At 39.4% G+C, this 15271-nt stretch overlaps 1 protein-coding gene across 1 annotated transcript in view; it reads right to left on the reverse strand.

Moving 5' to 3' along the window:
- The window catches only part of PTK2 (protein tyrosine kinase 2), a 235961-nt gene that overhangs the window by 108550 nt on the left and 112140 nt on the right, over positions 1–15271 (reverse strand). The window contains exons 12-13 of the mRNA XM_012648123.1: positions 11093–11123; positions 6649–6701 (exon numbers count right to left, since the gene is read on the reverse strand). Of these exons, the coding sequence (XP_012503577.1) occupies positions 6649–6701; positions 11093–11123 (84 nt within the window). The remainder of the gene's footprint in view (positions 1–6648; positions 6702–11092; positions 11124–15271) is intronic.

The raw sequence follows: 15271 nt of genomic DNA on the forward strand, positions 1-15271 counted from the left end.
GGAGAAATTTTTCTCAAACCTGTGTGCACCAGCACTCCATCCTAATAAAGATCAGTAGCATTAAATTGATATTATGTCACAAAGCATATAATTCATAAAACTGAACTTCTTATGTACTAGGTGATAATATTCTAAAATTGAGGCAAGATTTTTTTTTCTTTAAATTCCTAAAAGCTAGCATTTAAATAAAGCTTTCAGTAGTAGACAGAGACTACCTTGGAAAACCCAGCATTATCAAAATCAAAACTAGAGTGTAAAACCAGACACAAGAAATTCTTTAAACTTGAATACAAGGAAGACTTCTGAATTTTGATGGAAGAGTCAGAACTGAGTCAGTACTATGCTATTCCCCATAAGTGGGAAAAAAACTATAATGGAGTCACATTCAAACTCTTCCAAAGTATCACTCCTTTCCACACGTCATCAAGATTTTGGAATGAGTCAATACGGTCTAATGTAAAGAGAATGAACCTTGGAGACCAAGGTCTGACTTCATCAGGCTCCCTATTCCTTACTAGCTATGTGAACCAGGTCAAACCATTTTGTCCTTAAGAGTCTTAATTTCCTTATCTGTAAAGTAGAAATATTATTGGAGTTTAAACAAGATAATGCACATGGAATTGCCAGGCCTAATCTCTGAGCCTCATTCATATGTAAATAACTATTTGTATTCACGAAGCAGTGGCACAGCAATGAATGAATAACAGACCTAGCATGTCAGAGAGCACAGGAAAAGAGGTTCAGTAATTATTATAGACATATTTTACAGAACTTTACAGTTTACAAACCACTTTTGCATATACAAATGAGTTTTAAGAATTTGTAATGAAGCAGCTTAATATAAAACATTTATTTTGATAAATGTTTTCATTATTATGAATTTAGAATTTTTAGTCACTAACTTGAAAAAACCCAGAAGTAATCTTATATAAAGGAAATTATGCTGCATGATAAACAACTAAACCAAAATAATCTGTTATAAATTTAAAATTTCAAAAAATTTGCAATATATTCTGAAAAAGTATCACAAATTGGTACAATTGTCCTTTAGCACAAAGGGCTCAGTAGAGACAAATACTGATAGACGAAAAAGGTCATTGCATTGGTTTTCATGACAGAGGTACAAATGAGAAAAATTGTATTATAATCTCCAGTCCCATTATGTATAATCCAAATATTTAACAAGAGCCATGTGCATAATGCAATGCCATTACCATCATGTTTTATCTTGTATTTTTAGTTTACTGCTTCATCAAGGGCCTGGTTATTTAAAAAACAACAATAAACAAAAAACAAAGCCCCAACCCCAAACCCAAAAGCAACCTAACAACCCCCCACCCCGCCAAAACCAGAATTTATGTCTTCAAAACATTTAAAATTCAGCTTTACTTAATGATTTGGAAATATCTATACACCTAAGTAATTTTAACCCACAAAGTCAAGGAGCTCTCCATGCCCCCATAGGCCTCACCTATGTGAGGCCTCACCTCTCTGTGATGTGACTTACAGATCTCTTAGGATAGATTGCAACATTGTTCTCTTAGATATGGTCTAAGTTCTAACCTGAACTCTATAGGCACAAGTTTCCTAAAAACTTAATAATTAGGCTTTAAAAAAGACTTCTTTAGGCCCTCAGAATAATATGCCCACGGAAACATATTTTTCTGTTAGATATATTTTTTTTTTTTTGAGACAGAGTCTCACTGTGTTGCCCAGGCTAGAGTGCCGTGGCGTCATCCTAGCTCACAGCAACCTCAAACTCCTGGGCTCAAGCGATCCTCCTGCCTCAGCCTCTTGAGTAGCTGGGACTACAGGCATGCGCCACCATGCCCGGCTAATTTTTTCTATATATTTTTAGTTGTCCAATTAATTTCTTTCTAATTTTAGTAGAGACGGGGTCTCGCTCTTGCTCAGGCTGGTCTCGAACTCCTGAGCTCAAACAATCCTCCCGCCTCGGCCTCCCAGAGAGCTAGGATTACAGGCATGAGCCACCGCGCCCGGCCTCTATTAGATATTTTTATAAACCTGTTTTACTCTTACACTTATTTGTATAGAGAAACTGTTAAAATTTCAAAGATAAACTCTCCATACATCCAACACCAAATTTCATTGTGATTTTATTGAAGACGATCTAATAACTATACTTACTTTGCAGTAAAATATGAACCAGTGCCTGGTACCTCCTGTCTGTAAGGATATTGCTTTATTTGCCAACTAGAGATCCATGAAAAGCTGCAAACTGTCCTAAACCTCACTCTTCCTGTTGCCTATTCTCTATTCCCTTCTCCAACACCTCCTAGAAAAGAGTCTAGAACAATTCACAGTGACAAGCTCACAGGGAATCATTTGAGAGCGCCAATGACTCTCAATGTCACTGATAGCTCTGAATGCTTCCGCCTTTCTGCTTTCTGTCCCCTCTACCTGGAATGTGCTCCTCTGAGCACATTCCATACTTTGGTCAGGCATCCATCGATTAACTTAAAAACAATTACTAAGGGCTTATGTCCCAGACAATAAACACATAAATACAACATGTAATGGGGTTTATGGTCTAGTGGACAAGATGGTTTCTAAAATAATTAAACCCATTTGAGGACTATCTATAATAGAGAAATGTACAGTGCTCTACAGAACTTGAAGGAAGAGTCCAGCTCTTCTTAGAGTAGTTAGGGGTGGTATCCATGATGTGGTGACATGAGAACCGAGTCCTGGAGAGTAGTAAGAACTCTTTGGTTGTGAATGATAATGGGAGAGCCAGACAAATCCTTTGAGACTATCTTCCCAAGTGCTGCTTCATCCATACGTGGGGTAAACTCCCTTGAATTGCTAGTGAAAGGCAACAGAGTCTAGAGGGTAATAATGGCCTGAGTTCCAATCCTAGCTCCATCATTTTCAAGCTGTGTGACAATGAACAAGTTTACCTTTCTGAATTTATTTCTTCATGTCTGCAAAACGCAGGAATAATAAATACCATGCAAGGCCATAGTAGGGATTAAATACTATTTAACATTTATGGAGGGCTTTACAAGCCTACACACCAGTTCATGAATATGCAGGTATAATGTCATACATAATACAATTTTTTTTTTTTTTTTTTTGAGACACAGTCTCACTCTTTTGCCTGGGCTAGAGTGCCGTGGTGTCAGCCTAGCTCACAGCAACCTCAAACTCCTGGGCTCAAGCGATCCTACTGCCTCAGCCTCCCGAGTAGCTGGGACTACAGGCAGGCGCCACCATGCCCGGCTAATTTTTTCTATATATTTTTAGTTGTCCGATTAATTTCTTTCTATTTTTAGTAGAGACGGGGTCTTGCTCTTGCTCAGGCTGGTTTTGAACTCCTGAGCTCAAACAATCCACCCGCCTCGGCCTCCCAGAGAGCTAGGATTACAGGCGTGAGCCACCGGCCCATAATACAATTTTAAATAGCTCAACAGTTGCTCTCAATTTACCTGCTTTATTTTAATTCACTGTCTATGGTCTGACTCCTCCGCAACCTCCTCCGCAACAAGGTAAACTCCACCAAGGGAGGGACTTGGCTTTGTTCATTATTAGACCCCATGATCTAGAACAGTGCTTGGCACACAGCAGGTATTCACAAAATATTTGCTGAATGCATTAATGTAAAATAAGAAATGTAAAACTGGAATAATATTAATCTTATAGGGCTTGTTAGGGATCAAATGAGGTAAAGTATGACAGAAAAACAAAGAGTCGTGGCTGGCACACAGACTGCATCTTCACCCCACTAATGCAGAGACAGAACGGGCTGGTGTGGGGAAGCAGATACAGAATCTCATGGGGATCCCAGAGCAGTAGAGCCTCTACCTTGGAGTGTCAGTTGTATATCCCACGGTACAGTGTTTCTAGGTAGAGAAACAGCCTTGGGATTTAGTAATAGTACTAGTTTTCTCGGTATCAGCTTAACAAAGATTCCTAGAAATTTCGAACATCAGCTTCTGGGCTAAGTGCAACACGCAGGCTTCTTTCTAGCTGGCTGAGCCAGTCAGATGATGTTTTATAATCTTTGTGGCAGATAGAAATACACCAAACTTGTTAGTCTGATTCCTCCTAAGTGAGCAAGCAGTAGGAATGACTGAGGACCAACAGGACTCTAAACAGTTAGTGCCACATCATCAAATATCCACTGGACATTGATCATTCTTCTTTGCCTAGATCTGTAAATCCAAAAGGATATTCATATATCAAAGTATTATTAACTCTGAAGAATGAAAAGACTTTGATACATAATGATGAAAAGAACAAGGCGGATAGAACAACTGGAGCAGAACTACAGAGATAAAAAGGCTAAGGTGGCACAATCCACAATTTTATTTGGCTGAAAAATGATGTGGACAAGTAGAAGAGAGAGGAATGGAAAGGTGGGCTGTGGGCAGATAACGGAAGGCTCTGGAGGACTGAGCCAAGGAGCCTAAACGTCGTATGATGTATAGATTATTGCTGAAATTTTCCAACCAGAGAACTGTGTATTTAAATTAACATGGTAGCAATCAAAGAATTAACATAGAGAAGGGACTGAAGTATGAACTCTTGGTTAAAGGATACCTAGAAAGAAACAATGAAGACAGAATCTTAAGTAATTAAGATGAGGGTTGAAACCAGATAGTTTGAACAATGACTCCAGCTTTTACCAACTGTGTAATCTTGGGCAAATTAGTTAACCTCTCTGGGCCTTTGTCTCCTAATCTGTACAAAAGGAGAAATTATCTTATAGGTTTGTTGCAAGGACTAAATGAGTTAACCTATATAAAAGAACAAAGAACCTAAGTCAGAGCCTGGGACACAGAATCTACTAAAGTTCTCATAAATGTCAACTAATTTTCTTCTTCTTCTTAATGGGCTTCTGAAATAGGATGAAAACAGTGAGGACATAAAGAAGGGGCTGGCTGGGAGAGGTAAAATCCAGAGGTTTGGTGATTATCAGTTGCTAAAAGAAACTGTGATGTTTAAAACCTGAACAGAGGATATTGATTCAAAGAGGTTAGTGAAATAGAAGCAGTAAGATTTGAAGGTTCTGTTGGGACCTATTTTGTTTCATTACTTTATTAACTAAAGACAGATGTCAGGAATAGTGCTCATTAACACAACAGGACATTTCAGTTCTTTCTCAAGCCTGGGGTGACGGGAGAGAGCTCATGGCAAGAAACACATGGGAAGTCACCTTTTCCTGGGGCTCATCCTGAAAGCCACTTTACAGGCTGGCAAGAAGATGAACCAGAGGGAGGGCCTGTGAATTATTCAAAGGCCAGCTCGAATCTCACCTATGCTACAGAACATTCTGCAGACCATCCGTTGGTACGCAGCGGTTGTTCTCTCCTCTGGACTCCCATGACTGTGGTAGATGGTGGTAGCCTTTGTCTCTTCAACTAGCTCTGTACCCAGCATGGGCTGACCAAGCACAAACACTGAACACTGAGTGATGCTTAGCACCCCGACATAATTTCTGGAAATCTGGGGCTACTCCACAAAGTCTTGAATTAAGCTTACAAAGATCATTAACCATTTATTTGGGAACATGCTGGCAACACTGAAGCTGTCAGTAACACGAGCTCTAGTACTGTGACCTTCTCGCCACTGTTAGGAAGTGAGAAGTAGCTTCTCAAGCTGTAATACTACGACAGTATCCTACACCATTCATCTTTATTGAGTATCTTTGCCAAATGTATAAATATAAGCACAAATACTTCTTGAGAAAGGGCTTATGGGATGCTTGTGCACAACAAAAGACAAGAAGTTACATTTTTACATTGGAACACTATAAAAAGAATCCAATCATCAACCAGGCAAAAGTACAAAACTCAGTTCCAGGAAAAACTGACTCAAAATAAATTAAAAAGGAACCGGGTCTCTTCTAAGTCAGATACTAAAGTTATAAGGAGACCGTTATTTTAGGAATATAACATATATACACATATATATCTAAGAACAGATTATATGTGTGTATATGAGTATGTATGTATCCATGTGTGCATATATATAGTATACGTATTTTAAGATACCAAACTTAGGTCCACGGAAGATGCTTTCTCTTCCCTGCCTTTCCTCTATTTTCCACATTTTTAAATAGGTAAAAAGGCATATATATTTTGAAAATATACCAAGGAAATTACACCACACTCATCACACCAGGAAATAGTTAAGATAATGATTATGCCAGTATCTTAACTATATTTTTAAAAAGAGACAAACACAATTTTATGTTAATTGTGAAAGACCAAAACCATTTAAAAATGATTCACATTTCCTGAACTACAAAAATCAATAAATATACAAAGTATATTCTGTTAAATTCTGTTGAATTGCAAAGATAAAGTATATGGCAACTTCAAAAGTAAAACTTTTTCATTCTTGATATGATTAACATGACATTAAAAGGGAAAAATAATTTGGAATTCTATGTGACCTGGTGAGTAATCTGGTAATTCACATCTCATCTAAAAAATAAAACCTATGAGCTATACTTAAAATTACATAATGATGGTAAAATTAAGCAAATTTGGGTAGCCAGAATGTTTTACTTTTATAAGCTATTCTAGAACAAAGTAATCATATTAAAAATGAAGATACATCTATGATTTTCCAACCCTCACAGAGCTTGCTTTGTGAGGTTTGCTACTTAGAGTTCCTTACCTGACACAGAGACTGCGTGTGTCCGCACACCTTGCTTTTCACTGTTGGCCAATCTGCAACAGACAGAAAGAAAGCTGTGAGCTCTGCGATCTTCCCTAGGACCAAACCACTTGGCCTCATCAAACAGGGAACTGCCTTGGATTAGGAGGATGATGCCATTTCCCAGGAAGACAAAATTTTAGATAACCGATTTTAAAAAAAACTGGATTTTGCCTGACACCCTTAAAATAGCCAGACTGCTTTAATGTTTTAAAGATCAGAAATTAAAATAGACTGAAGGAATATTAAATGCTGAGAAAGCCACTCATGATAGTGACTTAACACAATGCAATGTTTTAATGCAATACAATTTAATGTAGTGTGCAGGTTAAATAAAATTTTAAATTTAAATGTAGCTGGACTGTAAAAGACTTCCCAAGAATTATGAGAAAACCCCACACACCTGGAATTGCATTTTGCTTTCTAAAACATAATTCGAAATGCTGTAGTATGAATGGGCCTTCTTAAATTTATGGCATGTAAAAAAAAAAAATAAGGAAGTACATTAATATATATTATTATTTACAGAATGAAAAAAGGTAATCTTAGTGTATCTGGTTATTTGCTTCATGAAATGGCTTAAGAATATTAGTGTTTTACATACTTACTCATATAAAGTTTTGGCAAAAAGTTTTGGTGACATTTACAAAATACAAGTATAGTTTAAAATTTTTGGAGAGCACAAACACAGAGAAAAAGCGAGCCCCATAGTCTTTAGATGTCAAAATTACCTTGGTCTTTCTATAAAACAAAACCTTTAGGCCGGGCGTGGTGGCTCACACCTGTGGTAGCACTCTGGGAGGCCGAGGCGGGTGGATCGCTCAAGGTCAGGAGTTCGAGACCAGCCTGAACAAGAGCGAGACCCCGTCTCTACTAAAAAATAGAAAGAAATGAGCTGGACAACTAAAAATATATATGGAGAGAAAAAAAAAAAATTAGCCAGGCATGGTGGCACATGCCTGTAGTCCCAGCTACTCAGGAGGCTGAGGCAGAAGGATTGCTTGAGCCCGGGAGTTTGAGGTTGCTGTGAGCTAGGCTGACACCATGGCACTCACTCTAGCCCGGGCAACAAAGCGAAACTCTGTCTCAAAAAAACAAAACACAACAAAACAAAACAAAACAAAACCTATTCTAGATATATAAGCATTTACTGAATAGAAATTTTTCCTAGTATGTAGAATTTATACTAGGAAATATCGAAACTTAAAATAGTACAATAAGTTGAGTATCTCTTATCAAAAATGCATCAAAATGCTTGGAAGCAGAAGTGTTTTGGATTTCGTATTTTTTTGGATTTTAGAATATTTGCATATACACAATGAGGTATCTTGGGGATGGGACCAATTCTTAACACGAAATTCATTCACGTTTCATATATACCTTATACATATAGCCTGAAAATAATCGTGTGCCTAGGTTTTGGCTGTGACCCATCACATGAGGTCAAGTGTGAAATTTTCCACTTGTGGTGTCATGTCAGCCCTCAAATAATTTCCGATTTTGGAGTATTTTGGATTTGGAATTTGAATTTTCAGATTTCAACGTGAATATCATTTTTTTTTTTTTGGAGACAGAGTCTCACTTTTGTTGCCGGGGCTAGAGTGAGTGCCATGGTGTCAGCCTAGCTCATAGCAACCTCAAACTCCTGGGCTCAAGCGCCTCAGCCTCCTGAGTAGCTGGGACTACAGGCATGTGCCACCATGCCTGGCTAATTTTTTCTATATATTTTTAGTTGTCCGATTAATTTCTTTCTATTTTTAGTAGAGACGGGGTCTCGCTCTTACTCAGGCTGGTTTCGAACTTCTGAGCTCAAACAATCCACCCGCCTCGGCCTCCCAGAGTGCTAGGATTATAGGCGTGAGGTGAATATCATTTTTGAAAACTAGAAGTATTCAATATAAAATGGTAACCTCTATAATAATAATCATAGCATAAAGTCATAGAATTGAGTTCCTTTCACTGACTTCTCCAAATATTTGAAATCTTTTATTTTTATTATAAAAATTTAAACAAAGTTCACAGAGCGTCTGGGGATTCATGAAGAAAAAAATTTAACCAAAGTTGTTTTCTAACAAATCATCACTCTTCCATTGCAGCTACATAATTTATCATAACTATCTTTGAGCTATATTTATTGGGCAGTCATAGGGTAAACACTAATAATAAGTAGATTACATCATTTGCTTCCTTGTTCTGTTGCCAAAACATTAGGGTCTTCTCTTGACCGAACCTCAGTTTATGTATGCTACTATCTGTCAACTATCTCCCAATAGCTTGGATTTCACCAGCTATCTGATCAACAGCAATCATGGTGTTCTGCTGCTTTAAGATTTGTGGAAATTCTACTCTTTTTAAAGTATGCTTGCTTTATTTAGTTTTTCCAGTGTCTGTTACCACTTCTAACTTACTTACTACCTTCTTCACTTACTTTTATATCTGTGTTTACAATTCCTGTATTTGTGTGTGTGTGTTTTAAGAGATAGGTCTTGTGATGTTGCCCAGGTTGGACTTGAACTCCTTGGGCTCGAGTAATCCTCCTGCCTCAGCCTCCCAAGTAGCTGGGACTACAGGCACATGCCACTGTGCCTGGCTTTGATTCCTGTATGTTTTAATTCTCAAAATCATTCCTTAAGTTCCCACAACTGAAGATACTCTAAGTAAGCATTAGTTCGTGGTCTGACGTGGATGTCAGTAACCTCTATCAGACACTGTTGACACTGTGAAGCACGTTGCCCAAAGCGAAGAGGAGCTACTTAGCCACCCTCCCGCATCCACATAGCCATGTGCTCTGGCTACGTGCAGACCCTGCCTGCCAGTGACCTTACTGTGCAGTGAAGAATGTGAACAAGTAAAAAGTCCATTTTCAGAGGTACGGTAAGTATTAAGTAGAAGGTGTTACAGGAAAACATAGCAGGCTCTCCTGGCTTGGGGGTGGGGGGTGGGAGTCACAGGTGGTTTCCAGAGTAAGCAATGTAGGATGAGATCTGGAAGATGAGCAGGGCTTAGCAAGGAAAGCGGGCTGAAGGAAGAGAGGGTCATGTAGGGGGAAGAAGACTGGCAAAGGCCTGCAGGGAAACAAAACGATGTTTGCTCCAGAACTGAAAAAGCTCAATTTTGCTGAAGAACAAACGGAGTGTGAGGAGTGGCAAAAACCAAGGCTAGAGGGATTAGCAGGGAGCAACCATGCAGAGGTTAAGAATATTGGAATGTATCCTAAGAATAACAGTAAGTCACATAAGAGTTTTAATTAGGAAAGTTCCCTCAAGATGTAGTGGAGAGGATGATGAGCAAAACTGGACAGAGGACAGTTTGGTAGGAGGCATGCAGAAAAGAGTCATTTAACATAGCAGGCCTGAGATGGCTTGTATTCTTTTGCTACAATAAATCATAGCTATGCACATGACTATATACTGAATCCTGGGAGTTGTTCTAGAGGATCACTGAACCTGGGGGTGATTTGGGGGACTACCAACACAGTGGTCTATCGGAGTAGCCAAGATAGCTAAAAACGGGAGGGAGAGTGGGAAGGTGGTGAGATAGCTGGATCTATTCAGGATGTGGAGCTGGAGGAGCTGGTGATGGGGTGGCTCTAGAGAAGAGGGAGAGGGAGAGGGACAGAACAAAGCTCAGGCTTTACGCTCTTTATCCCAGTGGCCTCTTTTTCAGTGTCTTGGAATTCTGTGCAAATATCTCTGTAAGCACTTACCACACACCTATTACTGTTATTTATCTGTGTATCTGAATGTCTACATTTTAATTTTCCTATGTTGGTCCCCAGTTCCTACATACCAGCTAAGAATATACTGAAGAATTACATAAGTTCTCTTGGTATTACTATTCGATTCCTTTAATTATATTGATCAACACACCTAGTATGAAATTTATGACATAAAAAAGTAAGAAAATTAACAAATTACTTCTCTTTAATTTTCTTACTTATAAAATAGCCAGAATGGTATTTCAGGTTCTTTTTTTCCTTAAGAGATGGGGTCTTGCTATGTTGTACAGGCTGGATTTGAACCCCTGGGCTTAAGTGATTCTCTTGTCTCAGCCTCTTGAGTAGCTGGGACTATAGGCGTGCACCACTGCACCTGGCTCTGTTTTCGGGTTCTTATAAACATTAGCAATAACATATAAAGCAAATGTTTAACAACAGGCCCTCAATATTACAATTATGATTATTCTTTAGCTTCCCTTAATATTAAACTTAAAGGGAAAATTAATTTAAAACTTTTTTATTAACCCTAAATACCTAATCCTAATTTACAACTGATTAGATTGTTTTCTAGTTTCCTGATCACACATATATAAATTTAATTTTTCAGGAAAATGAATAATAGAGCATAGTGATTTCCTTAAAGTTGATAACAAAACTAAATAACAATAAATACAAAGCAGCACTTACTTTGGTATTGATGGTAGAGCCCGTTCACCTTCTGGGGGGGGAAAAAAGGAAAAAAATATGAGGTTCTTCTTATTCCTTTTGAAAGGATTATGCACAGGAAGCAAAGAAGAAGGATGAGTCCTATTCTGGTATTTTGGCAATAACCCTTTAGAGAAAGTCATTAAACTATCTTAGGTTTTCACAGTTTTATTTTTAATATTCCTAAAAAACATTAACTGTTAGGTACAAATTGTTTAAAAGGTTCCAACTAATCATAACAAAGCAGTAAGAGCGTAAGTTGGTAAAAGATTTCCTTCCCAGGAGACTAAAAGATGAAGGATTTCTTATGATGCAAAGGACCGAACATTTGCATTTTGATAAAACTGCTCACTATTAACACCAAAACCTGTGCTGGAAGCACAGAGAAACACAAGGAAAACAATTCCACGGGTGAGTGTAGCTGTCAGAGGAATTAACATGCTTACAGAAGACAAGGCCCCACAAAGGCTCTGGAGGGGTGACCTGAAGGAGCCCTGCACACACGGGTAGCTGCAAAGTGTGCCCGGTAGCCATCTACTGACAGTGTTCGGGGTGGCCTCAATGAGAAGGACAGCTCATCCCTTTGGGCACAGTGACTGGCTCATGCTAGCCCAATCACAGTGAAGCTCAGGACTTTGTTCAATAGTTGGGGGAGACGCTCTCTCTCCACCAGCCCTTTTGTTAACTAGGAAGTACCTGGGGCCTTCCCTGGTTTAAACTCTTTAATCTGAATTAGTCTAATTGCCTTCTAACTGATCCTGTCTTCTAATCCATTTCTGAGCTAAACTATAATGGAATAATCTTTCCAAATTACAAACTCATCAAGTCATTCCCCTGCTTAAAATTTTAGTGTTTCTCAACAGCTTTTAGGGTGAAATTTAAATATCTCGCTTAACCTGCAAAGCACTGTTTCATTTCTAACAACACACAAACACTGCTCTGGCTCCTGTCTTCAAAGTGTGTGGTGAAGTGGGGTGAAGTGTGGGGAGGTACCTATCACCCATTGCTCTGGTGCCTCCTAAGCAGCTCCTTGGTAACACCCCTGGTGTAGTTACAGCTGTTGCCCACAGTTCTTCTAGCATTTGCCCTTGAATTCATTTCAATCTGTTTCCCCCTGCCACACCTACACACAAATCACTGACATTACCCTTGTTAAGGTCTCCCAAGATGTCCACCTTGCTAAATCTAGTAGTTCACTTACAGGTAGCATTTAACACAGCTAATCACTCCATCTTCCCGGGAACTTCCCTCCCTGGGCCTCTGGGGCTTTCTACTGTAACTATACTCTCGTGGTTTTCCTCTGCCCTCACAGGGCACCTCTTCTAGTCTTCTTTGCTGGATTCTCCTTATCTTCCTGGCCTGACAAACATTAGACAACTCAGCGCTCACAGCTGGTACCTCTTTACCTCACTTCCTTGGTAACCTTGTTCAGGCTCCCAGCTTCCTGCACACTGCACAGTTCCCAAAATGCACCTCGAGCCTCACTTCCCCTGACCTGACTTCTATATCCAGCTGCCTGCCTGAGCTCTCCCTTTGGATGTCTGAAAGGCTTCCAGGACTTGCTGGTGCTCAGAACTGAGTCTTGGTGGGTACATGTGCATACTTCCCATTGTTCGGGTGGAAGCAGGAGTCACTGCAAGGCCTCTCTGTTCCCCAGTCCACATCTAGTGCAGCAAATGCAGGCTTTACCTTAATACTATACCCAAAGCTCTCTTATCACTACCTTAACCAGCACCCCCTGGGCCAACATCACTTGCCTACATCATGATAACACCCTCTGCTTCATCTGTACCCAGGCTGACCTACCACGGTCTGTGCTCAGCATAGCAACCAGAGTACTTCTAGAACATAAACCAGATCACATCATTCCACTCTTCAAAACCCAGTGGCTTCCCAGATCACTCAGAATAAAGTCAAAGCTCTTCTAGTGTCTTTACAGCCTGACCTACCATCTGCCCCCAGGTATTCTAGTGAATAGGATCCCTGCTGGGCATACTCCCCCAACCCCAAGGCCTTAACAAGGATTAACCAGGTATCTTTGTAGGTTCCTTTTTTTACACCTTCAAATGCAATTCTCTCAGTGAGACCACCCTGACCACCTTGTTTAATGTATCCTTTCCCTTCTTCCCTGTTTTATTTTTCTTGAAATAGCTGCTAACCATTTGATATATGTATTAATACTTTAGTGTTTGTTTTTTATTTATTTTATTTCATGTCTGTCTCCACCTACATGAAACTTCTATGCCTGCAGGGCCTTGTCTCTCTTATTCTCTGCTATATCCCCTATCCTAGAACTGTGCCTGGAAAATGGCAGGAGCTCAGCAATGACATGCTGAAAGCACGAAGGGTTTGGCCTGGCCAACCAACCTCTCCAGTCTCATTCTACTGTTCCCTAATCCTATACTACTGCATAGTGTACTTCCCCAAACAAGTCACACATGCCTTGCAAGGCATTTTTCCTTCAGGTGGAAACATTATTCTTAAATCTTGCAAAGTTCAATTCAAGCACTATCTCCTGCAGGGAGCCTTTCCTGGAATACTGCAGTTTGCTTTGGCTGGCTACCCTCTGTTTCTGTGACATCAACAGAGAACCTGCTGCTGTGTATTATACTTCTGCACAGATTGCTTAGCCTGCCCAAGGTTAAGGTAAGACTTAACCTGCCCAAAGACGTCCCTAACACTTAGTGGAGTAGCTGGCTCTCAAGAGACTCTGAGACCATGGTTTGGTAAATAAATAAATCAGACTGGGACCCAAGTTACTCTTTCTGAAAATCTATTTACCCATAAAACAGATAATACCACTTGATTTGCAGGGGTAGTTGTGAGGCTTAAATATCATAGTAAATAATCAACCCACTGCACTAATCTCAATAGGTCATAGGAATTATCCAAACTTCATCACTTGTTGACTTTCTGGACATCCAAATTTCAATCAAAATATCCAAGTCACACTAGGAAGACCAACTTTAGAATAACTAAAGAGGTCTGATAATTACTATCTGACGAATACTATTACCACCCCCACCACCTTACTCACACCCAATACTATCAATTAATATTAATAAGATAGCCTTCCAAATGACATGGTAGGGTGATTTCTAACTGTTTGCACTCTTTGTTGAAATTTCTATCTCCTCTGGAAGAAAAAGAAACCAGTTATTACATTTTTGGCTAATACAGACTTTCTAAGTAGATTAGCATGGGGAGAAAGTCACCTGTAACTAAGGTGATAAATAATCCAAGGAGTAAATTTACTCCTAATAAATAATCTAGGAGTAAATTTTTCTTTTTTTATCATACCCCTAATTCGAAGCTCACTAAGAGTACATTTTTATAAAGAGAGTAACAGAATATTCACAAAATTGACAACAGACACCATCAGTTACAGTATCATTAAAAAAACAAACAAAAAAAACCCAAAAAACAAACCTAAGTACTCACTAACTAAAATGCCCAATTCTGGGAGTTAATTTTTTGAGAGAGTCTCGCTATATCTCCCAGGCTGGAGTGCAATGGCTACCCACAGGCATGATAATAGCAAACTATAGCCTTGAACGCCTGGGCTCAAGTGATGCTTCTGCCTCAGTCTCCCAAGTAGCTGGGACTATATGTGCCTGCTACCACACCCAGCTTCTGGGAGTTAATTTTTAACATTCCTTTAAATTTATTAGTTTTTTAAATGAATAACATATGGCTTACCATGAAATTTATGTGGTGTGTATCTTATTCCTCCTTTAGGAATAAGGACCTATCTTTGCATTACCCTACAGTTCAATTTTGTTGGATTTTTAGAATTAAGACTTTTTTTTTTTGAGACAGAGTCTCACTCTGTTGCCCTGGCTTCAGCCTAGCTCACAGCAACTTCAAACTCCTGGGCTCAAGTGATCCTACTGCCTCAGCCTCCCGAGTAGCTGGGACTACAGGCATGCGCCAATTCTATCTATGCATAACCATACAGTTCAATTTTGTTGGATTTTTAGAATTTAGTCTTTTTTTTTTTGAGACAGAGTTTGGCTCTGTTGCCCTGGCTTCAGCCTAGCTCACAGCAACCTCAAACTCCTGGGCTCAAGCGATCCCCCTGCCTCAGCCTCCGGGGTGGCTGGGACTGCAGGCATGTGCCACCATGCCCGACTAATTTTTATATATATATATATATATATA

The sequence above is a fragment of the Propithecus coquereli genome, unplaced genomic scaffold (genome assembly GCF_000956105.1).
Source record: "Propithecus coquereli isolate 6110/MARCELLA unplaced genomic scaffold, Pcoq_1.0 Scaffold28, whole genome shotgun sequence".
Taxonomy (NCBI): domain Eukaryota; kingdom Metazoa; phylum Chordata; class Mammalia; order Primates; family Indriidae; genus Propithecus; species Propithecus coquereli.